Raw genomic sequence first — 12,433 nt, 5'->3', positions numbered from 1 at the left:
TTTTGTACGATCGGCGTAACAGCCGGATCGCATGCTCTGCCTTACTTCGGGGTACACCAGTCATGTCAGCTGGTGTCCACGCGAAGATGTCAGCGTTTTTTTGTAACAAACGCAAGGTGCGTGTGGGATCAACAATTGTTGGGCCAATGGTGACGGCCTGGTCAGGGTACTTGCCTTTGAAGGCCATCTTTCTGGTTCGGTGATGGTTGGTTTAGCCATCTTTGGTTGGGTTTAGATGAGACAGATGCGATGCATACCTGGGGAATGCCGGTGATCATCGCTACACCCTCAGTTGTTGGCCATCCCATCATGCCGTGGACTGAGGATACCACGGCGTTGAATCTTGCCATCCCGTCTCTCCCGAAGAGTATGTCGTATGTGTGGTGTGACTTCCTCATCACGACAAAGTCCACATCTTCTGTGCGGGAGTGTTTCCATCCGTTAGAGTGACGGGGAAAGATAGGATACCCAGGGGGTGTTTGTGCTGCCATCAAACCCTTCCATCGAGGCGCAGATCGTTTCCAGGCGTTCCTTGTCTTCGTCATCTAGCTTGTCGAAGAACTGCCTGTACATCACCGTTGATGAGGCGCCGTTGTCAGCAAGAGTGCGAGAAGTGATGTAGTGCCCCAGCTGGCTTTTGATGACGATAGGGCCTTCTTTGCTGGGTCCTCCTGGCACTCGCGGGAAGCGCACTTCAGCTTCCTTCCACGCACATGGTTCTGTCGTTCGCCTTTTTCTTCCTCTGATCTTACATGAACCATGTTGATGCTGATGTTAACAGGCTTTCGTCCGTTGCCTCGGTACTGGTTGTCGTTCCTTCCTCCCTTCTTGATTGATGCTACCAGGTGTGCCAGTCTTCATCCTTGACGAATGCTTCAATAATATCCTTCAAGGATGTACACTCTTCCGTACTGTGACCTTTTGTCCCGTGGAAGTCACAGGATTTACTCTGATCCGCATTAGGTCGCTGCCGGATCATTGGAGCTTTTGGCCATGGTAGCTTTTCAGTGGCAAATATCTCCGTGACGCTTTTGGTGAGTGGCGTCCACCGGTGCTTTTGGCTTGAAGGGTGTGTGATTTCTTCCGCCAACAAGAGGGTGAGAGCTGGATGAGGTGTCAAAGTTTACCCTTGACTGCCAGATACCTAGCTTCCTCTTTTTGTTCTGCCGGGCGATCCGAACATTGTTCTCTCTTGTCCTCTGCGTGTAGAGGTGTGTACTCTGGGAAGATCCCTTCCCAGTTGCTTCTCCGTCTCGGCAAAGCGCTTTGCCGCCGTCATGATGGCATCCCATGTTGATGGCATGCCATCCTTACCCGTCAATGTGCGGATAAGCTCTGGGTATTCGGCGCCTTGGATGAAAGCGGCGCGAACAAGATCTTCACTTATGTTGCCGAGACTTAGCTTTTTGGAGTTGAAGCGGGTGATGAAGTCTAGTAAAGATTCATCCTCCTCTCTCACGCAGTTGAGGATCGTCCACTGTTCTTCAGTATATTTCCTCTGTTGCTGAAGTGCTGGCTGAACTGTTCTGAAAGTCCGCTCAGTCATATATGTAGTGGACCGGTAAACGATCGAACCATGCCCTGGCCGCTCCAACCAGAGTCATCTGGAACATATAACACCACATGTGTTCCGTCAAGTTACTGACGGTTGCCCCCGCAATGAATCTGTTCAAGTGGTCGTCTGGGTCGGATAGACCATCATAAGTGCCAATGTTGGACATTTGTTTGGCACTTCTCGGGGCGATTGCTTCCGCAATGTCCCTTGCAAACTTTGACTTTCCTGCATTTGTAGCAGTTGGCCTAAAGGTTTTGGAGAAGTCACGTGGGTTTCTCTCCGCATTGGTGGGTTTAAAAGCTTCCCCAAAATTCCTTTTCGGCTGGAAGTCCGTTTCCTTACGCTTCCCTTTCGCCTTATGGCGAGGGTTTGCGTCGGTATCGGATTCTTCCCTCTCGTCGTCTGAGTACTCGCACTCGCTGTTCATATTGAGATGTTGGCGAGTACTGCCGAATTCGTCAGCCTGTTGAACTGAACGCAAGCGTTCATCCAATTCAGCTTGGAACTCTCTCTGACGTGCTTCGGCCCACGCCTTCACTTGATCTAGTGTTTGGCGAGGGACCCTCGTTCGTTTTTCCAACTGGGCATCGGTGAACCCTAGTGGAATATTTACTGCACTTGCCCCGGCTTGGGTAGTCGGGGTAGTGTTCGTAAGATTTGTATAACCGCCGGTGTTCCCCCCAGTTGCTGGGGTTGTGGTTACCGGGGTTTCTTGGTCGGTTACTGGCCTTAGACCGGAGTAACGTTAACCATTTCTTCAGAAATTTGAAAAAACTAAATTAGTTCTAGCTTTTATGCACGGATGGCGCCAATGAAGAAACACTAAGTGAACCCTGGACAGATTATAGATAATCTGGGGGTTAAGTAATGTTTCCCACGAGGATGAGGTCTAGCAGAGAGTTGTTCTTCAGGGGACCTGCAAAACAGACACCGTAAGCTCGTCACTGAGAAGGGGGGGTTCCTCCTTGTGACCGCCCTCCGGCGTGAGAATCAGACTAGATTGCTCTGAATATAAGTGTATATTAAGAGATTGCTAGATAAGATTGAGATATCAGATGATGTCCTTACCATTCCAAGGTGTTGGAGTATTTATAGCCGAAGGTAGGTTTCCTAGAAGGTACAGCCGGCTGAATAGTATTCCTGTTCTACCAACAGTGGACTACGCACAGGCCATGCTGGTTGGTGGATAGGCTACGGCCAACAGTAACAAGGTCGGCTGTATACTGTTCCTTTACTGCCGGCTACGCACTGTTCCACCAACTGTAGGCTGCGCACGTCCCATCGTAAGGGTTGGTGAGTAGGCAGCGGCTAATAGTGACAAACAGTACTAGAGGGTGCTCCTCCTCGTATTGTTGTCGGTGAGCTGTCACCTGTGATTGGTTCATGGGCTGCTCTGGTCAAATTGTCTGTTCCGCCCATACCTTAGTAGGTATAGTACGAAAGACCTTCCAGAAGCATACGGACTGGCTCATTTAGGCGGGAGTATTCCCGCCTTGCTCATTCCTTCATGTGACTACTGAAGTAGCGAATGCCTTGTGCGTGTAGCCTTGCTGTTAGTGCGGGTAGCCTTCCCTGATGGCTTGTATCCGCAGCTGCGGGAACAGGCGGGGTACTTCACCATTGGAGGCTTTTCCTGCGGGTACAGCTTGCGTACTGCGCGTAAGGTTCTCTGAGCATGGTGAGTCCTGCTGGAGCAGTTGGTCATTGCGCAGACGTCCCTATTCAAGGTGAGTCTTGCGGGTCCAACTGGGCTCTGCTGGGGACCTACCTCTTCATTAGGCTATCAAAAATTAATCAGACCATTGTCAATTAAAACACTTTGGAGTGGATAACGGGTCAAAACATGTTATTCGATCACACACTTGACCGTTTCCATTTGACCTAAATTTAGTTTTTTTATTTGACCCGAGTTAACCTACTTAAACAAAAATGGTTGAAATTGCCAAGAAGATGATACCTAAAAGAAAATGGAAAATTACAATGAAACAAGTGTGAAGAAACTAGTTGAAAGGCTATTTGTATTAAAGAGTAAAAAGAATAAAAGAAGTAATCTTGACTTGAGCATGAAATATATAACTCCTCAACCTCAACACTATTTTTAAAGACCAAAGTACATACATACTAGTGAATGATGCAGGACTGTATAAAACTGTAAACACCTTTCTTCCTTCATCAAAATCACCCAAACTAATCATCATCCTCCGAATCTGTAACACAAGCCGCTTACTTAGTTACCATTTTTTTAAATACATTAACTTATACGGTTCAAATCAAAACTGACTGAGAAAGTTAATAATATAGACAACTAAATGATAATTTGATTGAAATATGGCAAAAATGATGTAACCGATATGATTATGAGCGTATTAACATGTCACTAATATCTCCTTTCCTTTGAAATAGGTAACTTTGATGAACAAGGCATGTAACCCCCATCCCACTATATTTGTGGACAATTTGTGCCCCTGAAAACTTGTATTATCATATAATCATATTTACCCGGCCAAAAAAAGTAAACTATCTATATCTATATTAAAGAAATATGGTTTCTCCTATTTCTATTGGTTCAAATACTCATTTCCATATATAAAAAAATCATTCTCATAATTTCCTTCAAATTTAATAAATAAAAAATAAAATTGAATATTTATGACCCTTTCTATATGATTTTTTAACCTTTAATAGTTTCATCATGTGCATTAATAATACAAGTTAATTGGCTATTTAGAGAAAATGTTAACTTTCAACCATATTATATATTATAAATTTATACCACTCCTCAATTATATGAAAAGGTAAAATAAAAATGTTAAATCATTAGTATTATTCTTCTTCTAAGTTTCTATAACTTATTAAAATTCTTAACACGTAACTCTCCCATTCACCCATTAATATCAATACATAATTTCGATTTTCATCAAATATACAACATATATATCTTAAATGGACCTTTGATTTCTATAATTATTGAAAGAATTCATGTTATTCCTCATTCTTGCAATGAAGCACACTGTTTAAAATTTCTTTTAAACAAGGTGAAAGGCACTATCAATCAATCAATCGTACCCAGCGGATCCCGCCAATAGCAAAGCTATAAGTAGGGTCTAGGGAGGGTGGGATGTAAGCACACCGTACCTCTATCCAATAGAATACAGAGGTGGCTTCTAGAGAGACCCTCATCTCTAAAAATCATATGTATTGCAGGATATAAAGGCAATCCAAGTTCAACAGTAATATAATTAAAATATTCGTACGGTTGATCATGATGTTTGTGTCACGTTTCAAGATGCATGTTATAAAAGAGGTCTCTTCTCTTCTTTAATCATGTTGCCGTATCAAAAAACACATTCAAAAATATCTTATTGTTTAAAGCTGTATATGCATGTACTTGACGATTTCTATCTTTCCGCCCGTGTCGTACCCGGGTCAATAACCTAGCATTAAATATATCCATACATAACTCCAAAAATCTCATATTTACTCATTTCAGTTAATGCAACCTTTAGTATGACTATTATACCTTCTCTTTCTCCTTACACTCCAAAGTCTCATATCCTAATACAAGTTTTATGGAAAGGGTATAAATGTCATTATACCGGCTCATGAAGTTCTGTATCAGCTCGTTAAAAGCTCCAACCAAGTCGAGCTAAAAGAGCCTGAGATTTAGCCTTAAAATAAGCTTGTTAAATAAACAAGCCCGAGCTTCACTTGTCAAGCACGAACAGGCCCGTGAGCCTAAACGAGCCTTGTTTTCATATAAATTGTATTTAAAATACTAAATATATGTATATTACAATAATATTTTATGTATAAAAGTTTTCATAAAATAATTAAACAATATGCATATTTTTTGTATAACACACGCGCACGCGCACAGCGACGCATATACATATACATATACATATACATATACATATACATATACATATACATATACATGGTAGTTCTCTACAAAACTCCAAAACTTTTAAGAGCTCCTAACAACCAATCAATTTATTTATCTAATTCTTATATTTGATATTGTTTGAGGTAGTTCTAGGTATTTTTATCATTTTTTATGTAATTTTGTGGTAACATGCATGCAATAAGTTTACATATTTGTAGTAGCCAAGTTACATATATGTGTAATAAATATTTGCATGTGTAAAAACAATTCACATATATATAATCATAAAACTATATATAATAAATGAAAAACATCCCTTAAATAATATTAGATATATAAAAATAATAAATAATATGATTGGTTGATAAGGTTCTTAAATTATTTGAGAGTTGTGAAATGAACCTCATCATACATATACATATACAGTATATACAGTACACACACACACACATATATATATAGCATTTTTAGAATAAGAGTCGATTTGTATGCAACAAAAAGAGAAATACGATGGTGTAAGAAGTGAATTTACCCGAACGAATATCTTCACCAAGTTCTCCTCTGTTCTTGAGCTGTCTCATAATCATGTTGAAGATGAGAATCCACCAGTAGATATGGAAAACAAGCAGATTCAGCAGCAATGTATTAAAAATATAGTATACGGTCATATCATATGCTTCAGACGGCCTCAAAGCATCCAATAGATGAATGCTGCAAACATCAAACCAATCAACCACGATTTAATTATCATAATTGTAAAATAAAGAGAAGACATATTGATATGAAGTTGAAAGAAAGGATAATAATAACCTTGTGGCTCTTATGACCCAAAATGGGAAGATAACCAGTCTAAGAACAAGCCATGACGCTGCAAACATTCCAAACAATACACTTGCACCAAATTCCTTACCTGAGTATTTGAATATCTTGGCCCCTTCAAGAAATACATCACTTGCATCATGCACCGCAAGAACTACACTTCCGATTCTAAAAAACCTATCCAAATCATCAAAGCATATGCTTAAAAATCTGTAAAAACAATGAACTGCATTTTAATTGAATTGTGTAATGGCAATGCCACGGGGGGGGGGGGGGGGGGGGGGGGGGTGTCGTCCTCAATATACAGAAACAAGAAATCAGAAACAAACTCTAAAGTAACCTAACTCAGGCAGTCAGGTCCGTGGGACGTAACTAAAGCCTCATAATCTAATATCTATATTTAAACAAAAACCTCCAGATACATGGAAATTGTAAAGAAACTTGAATAACTTAAAAAACGATGTCTAAGTTCATGAAGGATAGAAAATATCTTATAATCAATTAGATCAATCTATGAATACATGTCTGCAATAAAAACAACTCAAATTTAAGATTGTTGTGTTTTAAATGTATGTAATTTATGGTATAGAACCTATCAACAAATTTCTTTAGCCTGTTTTTCTTTTATATATATATATATATAGGCTAAGTATAAAATGAAAACCACTTGAGTTGTGAAAACTCTAGAAACCCATTCTCCACATGTTTTTAATTAATGTTTAAATCTTGTGGTCCACAATTAAAGTGAATAAAAAGTGTAAATATAAATATAACTTTTTCTCTCTCCTGAAAACATATATAAAAATTAGTAAAAAAATGTTAAAAATAGCAAAACATTTTTTTTTGATGTTTCGATGTTTTGTATTAAATGTTACAACATATATTACATGTAACAGAAAAAAAAAACGATGTTACATAGGGTTTTCGCGGGTTTTCACAACTCAAATGGGTTTTCATTTTAACCTTACCCTATATATATATTTAAACTTTAGAAGGTTGTTTTTTTTAATTTTTTTTTTATTAGAGTAACACCACTTCACACACCTTGGTACCATTAGGCAACAAGCCATTTGGTTTCTATGGCCTGGTTAAAATGTAAGAAACTATTTTTTTTCTATAAATTACTTGAGCTTTGTATGTGTGTGTGTGTGTGTGTGTGTGTGTGTGTGTCTGTGTGTCTATATATATAGTATATAAATCTTAGAATTTTTATATTAGAATGTTGAATCTATTAGAGTGATTGGACATCTATTCACCAAGTTTTTTTTGTCACGACTGCAATAATCCGTCACATACTAAGTACTAACACTCCTACACATTAGACGCTGGCATACATGAATTGCTTTTAATAAAATTCATAGTTGCAAGTTCATAAAGGTTTGTAAAATTTGAAAACCTGAAGATCTAATAAAGTTTTGTGAAGTTAAGAATCTAAAAGGTCATTCTAGTCTAGTATGATACCTTTCTTGTAAAAGACTCATCATTAACCATATAACATTCACTGTACTACATATAGAACCTTATAAAAGAGTGTTGAATAATTAAATGTTATGACAGCACCTTCATTGACCAATAATTTCAACAATGACTTAAAAATGCATTGTTCAAACTAAACATGATTTGCAAGTAATCAAGAGTTATAGTCTTTAGGACTCAAGACACAAAGATGAAATTCATTATAGAAGTATCTAGATTACTTGTTGGTAATTCAAAAGGCACAAAACTGTTTTGGTATTAAAGGGATTAAACCACCACACTTTACAAGACACTTTAGCCACCTATTTATACTAAAACATACAACATAAAATCTGCATAGTCTTAAAACACTTGCACAACTAGTTGCAAGTTACAACCTTATCTTCCTAGATATGCTAACATCATTATTTTAACTTATCTAATATAACAACTTGACACACAAATTGTTTACACAAAACATCCTTTCAGTTATTCCAAGTCTGACCCGAACATTGACTCGTGACCCGTATGTTAACAAACCTGTGAACATAACGATTATGTCTAACAATCACCCCCCTAATCGTTTAATGTTCACACTGCCCTCCACAACAATGTCGAATCATCGTCTTCCTGAGCCAACTCTAATTTATCCCGGACCCCAACCTTTACTCTGGTCACGTCCAAAGTCTTCAACCGACTCTTCTTGATTTGACCTTCGCTACCCCGATATGCTAGTTTCTTCCTGAGTTGTAAGCCACACGCTATCAACCACCAACCAGAAGACAAGCCACCCGCTTTTCTGTCTTCCATGCCGCTAAACGAAAGCAACCCCGCTGATTCGTTTTTCCTGCACTATCTAGTTGGAACACTTCTGCCAAAAGAACCAGCCACCTGCTGTTCTTGTCCTTGGCGAGGAAGAAACCGGGTCAAAGATACCTTTATATATATTTTTTCTTGACGTCCCTAATCCTTCTATTCAACCATGTTCCATTCCAACAGCCTCTCTCCCACTGCTTTGACCAATCCACTGGATCTTTCACTGATCCTACCTGCTCCGCTTTATCCTCACAAACTACCGGTCACAAATCTGCTCCGCGCAGATTGTTGGTTGTTGTCTACTTTCTCTCGACTATAACCTCGCTCAGATTCTGATCACTCGCTGAACAGAAACTACAACCTGAATCATTCAGGCCTTCTCCTTCGGCAGTTGTTCCACACAACCAGTCCGACTCAGTCATTTCACATGACTAAACTATCTCACGCGCACCTTCTGGAAGTTGTTCACAGCCCCTCGATTTTTCCAGCAGATTGTTGGTTGTTGTCTACTTTCTCTCGACTACAACCTCGCTCAGATTCTGATCACTCGCTGAACAGAAACTACAACCTGAATCACTCAGGCCTTCTCCTTCGGCAGTTGCTCCACACAACCAGTCCGACTCAGTCGTTTCACATGACTAAACTATCTCACGCGCACCTTCTGGAAGCTGTTCACAGCCCCTCCGATTTTTCCAGCAGCTTTCACAGTTCGATCTATCACAGATCGATTTCAGCTGCCTCAATCGACCACAGCAAGGTATGTGATGACAGTCTTCTTCACAAACGATCTATCACATATCGCTTCTTCAACAGCCCTTAAACCAGTCACAGGTTCTAGGTTACAAACGATCAATCACAGATCACTTCTTCAACAACCCCTGAACCAGTCACAAGTTCTGGGCTGGGTGGTAGTCGCCCTCCCTTTTTTTTCTTCCGAACAGCCCTTCGATCTTGCAGCTCTGATACCAATTGTTGGTAATTCAAACGGCACAAAACTGTTTTGGTATTAAAGGGATTAAACCACCACACTTTACAAGACACTTTAGCCACCTATTTATACTAAAACATACAACATAAAATCTGCATAGTCTTAAACACTTGCACAACTAGTTGCAAGTTACAACCTTATCTTCCTAGATATGCTAACCTTCATTATTTTAACTTATCTAATATAACAACTTGACACACAAGTTGTTTACACAAAACAACATTTCAGTTATTCCAGAAGCCAGAAGTCTGACCCGAACATTGACTCGTGACCCGTATGTTAACAAACCTGTGAACATAACGATTATGTCTAACATTACTAAATAATAAGCTTTAGTGAAACTGGGAGGTCAATTTCAACATAAATTTCAGAAAACAAATATTAACAGATACAATCCAGATTATTTCCAAACAATGCAGCAGATGAAGTCAAATAAAAAAAATAGAGATAGATTAAAATACCTTGTAAGGTAAGAGTATCCAATTAAGAAAACAGTAATTATATGATGTGACATCATCACCGAGAAATCTTTCCGTCTAGTTTCCCACAAAACAAGAGCAGCAATGCTATAAATGTAGAATCCACATTGGCACATATACACAAGCTCTAGAGAAGACCTAACAAAAACATACACAAAATCAACACTTATGTTGCACAATATGTGGAATGCTTGAAAAACTACAAAAGTTACTCACTTTAAGTCTTGATCAGGCCAACCTCTAAAATATCCGGTAATATCTTTAAACCAAGGCTCGCAATAAGTAATTGCAAGAACACAAAATTCAAGGGTGGCATAATATGTAAGCTTCCACATGGATTCTGTGAGTTTGGCAACCTTTGCGTTTGTAACTTTGTTCATTTTTAATGGAGTGCCTCCTTTGCTCATCAACCAAATCGAAACTCTCTGAAAACATCTCAAAAGTTGAGTACTGTTTTATCCAATAAACCTTTTTCATATTTTTACCCTAAAGACTACTGCTGAATAATTTAATGTTTAAAGCGCATAATAAGTTATAAGTAAGGTACTAAGGTCTGTTTGAAACTGAAAACAACAATCAGCAGTCCAATTACATGAAGCATATAAACATGCATGAATAGACTGCAATCAAGAAGTCATCACTCATCCCTAAAGAATATTCTAATCAGGATATTCAAAACCACCTTGAACACATCTGGTGAAAAGAAGACGTATAAGTGAGTAGCATACAATAGAATGCCAGTTTATTATCAGAATATTATTGCATCACTTGTATATAACCTTGGTAGTCAAAGGCCCAAGGCGCGAAGGGTAAGTCAGCCATGTTGGTGCATAAAAGGCACACATCCATTCCAACTCATATTTTGCAGGTATAGGCCGGTTTAGCAGGTTTAGATTTGTTTTAGGCTGATTAAACTGGTTCCAGGCCAATTTTAGTTGTTTCAGACCAATTTTTTTTCGGTTCCGTTCAGGCAGGTTTTGAGACTGGTTCACTGCACATGTTCGCCTAGGTGCACACAAAGCGGTTTGGCTGAGCTAAGCAGAACAGAGCCTGGTTGTCTAGGTACTATGAACATAACTACTCGTTACTGCATGTCATTCCTAAATGGCGAACATTGTGACAAAAACAGCAAAGACATAGCAGCCAGTCATGTAGTATAAGCTAGTTAGGTTGTGTAACCATCGGTTAAACACCATATGGCAAATGATAGATGCTGAAATCGAATGATTGAATTTACCGAAACACGAGTACAACAGTGTTGTGGTATAAACTAGTCAGGGTATGTAGGAGATGCTGATGTATAAAAACAACCCAAAAAAAAACTCATGTGGCACTCGGCACCCCAAGGCATTTAGGTGTTAAAAGCCGGAGCACATCACATACACGAGGCATTGCTCTCTGTAGAACAAAATAAGCTTTATTTACAACCAGAACTTGCATCACTCACTCTCATATGTTTTACACATGAACCTTTGATTCATGTTGGCTGTTTATAGTTTACACACCCAAATTTTGACCTAGAAGTACATGAGGTGCCTTTTGAAAGCATCATCCCTCACATAAACCAATTCTTTCTTTGTTTCAACACTATTGTGTTTGTGTGCACACAAAATTCCTTTTTATTCTCAATCAATTTCTTTCTGTTTATTTGCAAAAATAGAGTTTCGTTCATTCATGAGCTAGGTAGCAATAACAAGATGATTCAAATTAGAATAAGTAAGAGTTAAATAAGGCATTAGAGTAAATAAAGTAAGTAAATGAATAATAGTCTTACTTGAAAGATGTATTTATCGAGCAGAAATCTGGCAGCAAAAGAAGCAAAAGCGAAGTAAACAGCAGCAAGCACAAAACGAGAAGGAGCGGGTACAACATTTTGACTCCAGATCCACGGCTCCATTGGAAGCAAGCAATGTGTTGTAAAACTCAAACCAATGGAGGATGCATTCTGTCTATCTGTGTGTGTGTGTGTGTGTGTGTGTGTATATATATATATCTTCAATTGGAATTGAGAGAATTAGGTCTGAAATTGATTGGAGATTTATGATGAGAAGGTGGGATTTGGGGGTGGATGAAATGTAATTGTAATTGTAATTGTAATGAAAGGAAAGAAAAGGTGGATCGGAAGGAAGGAAGGTGGCGTTGATTCACGGAAACAGGGTTCACTAGATTGGAATCGGATTTATCGACTTTGTTGACTAGTTAATGTGTTCAATATTTAATTATCATTTACTATTATCCGGTAAATAAATAATGAACCAAACATTTAGCGAATCGTTTGATAGGAAGTTCATTTATCTTCGTTTGTTTAATAAAAGAGCGTACATGAACAGAGCCCCCGTTCATTCAATTGTGTTCGTGAACGTTCGATAATGTGTTCATCAACGTTCGTTCATGTTCGTTTGTATATTTTGTTCATGAAAGTTTTTTGTACATTT

The 12,433-nt window shown here is 38.8% G+C and overlaps 1 protein-coding gene across 1 annotated transcript; it reads right to left on the bottom strand.

Moving 5' to 3' along the window:
• Positions 1-3,625: 3,625 nt before the first annotated feature.
• LOC143620788 (ceramide synthase LOH2-like) lies at positions 3,626-11,908 on the bottom strand. Its single transcript, XM_077092397.1, has 6 exons — positions 11,773-11,908; positions 10,215-10,423; positions 9,981-10,136; positions 6,252-6,437; positions 5,974-6,152; positions 3,626-3,762 (listed from the first exon to the last, which is right to left on the bottom strand). Exons 1-6 carry the CDS (start codon positions 11,893-11,895, stop codon positions 3,743-3,745), a joined length of 873 nt encoding a protein of 290 aa, XP_076948512.1. The 5' UTR covers positions 11,896-11,908; the 3' UTR covers positions 3,626-3,742.
• Between the last annotated feature and the right edge of the window lie 525 nt (positions 11,909-12,433).

This window comes from Bidens hawaiensis, unplaced genomic scaffold (genome assembly GCF_021521415.1).
Source record: "Bidens hawaiensis isolate Kalapana, Puna unplaced genomic scaffold, B.hawaiensis_p1.1 tig00002671_1, whole genome shotgun sequence".
NCBI classification, from domain to species: Eukaryota; Viridiplantae; Streptophyta; class Magnoliopsida; order Asterales; family Asteraceae; genus Bidens; species Bidens hawaiensis.
Note: the sequence above shows the minus strand (reverse complement) of the source record. Positions and strands in the feature narration are given on the sequence as shown.

What these genes read in the sequence shown, in the direction of transcription:
- LOC143620788 (XM_077092397.1), bottom strand. Translation starts at nt 11,895, where the DNA reads ATGGAGCCGTGGATCTGGAGTCAAAATGTTGTACCCGCTCCTTCTCGT. An exon ending in TGGCCTGATCAAGACTTAAA is followed by an intron (nt 10,137 to 10,214) that starts GTGAGTAACTTT and finishes TGTTTTTGTTAG; the next exon opens with GTCTTCTCTAGAGCTTGTGT. An exon ending in GGATACTCTTACCTTACAAG is followed by an intron (nt 6,438 to 9,980) that starts GTATTTTAATCT and finishes TGATTTGGATAG; the next exon opens with GTTTTTTAGAATCGGAAGTG.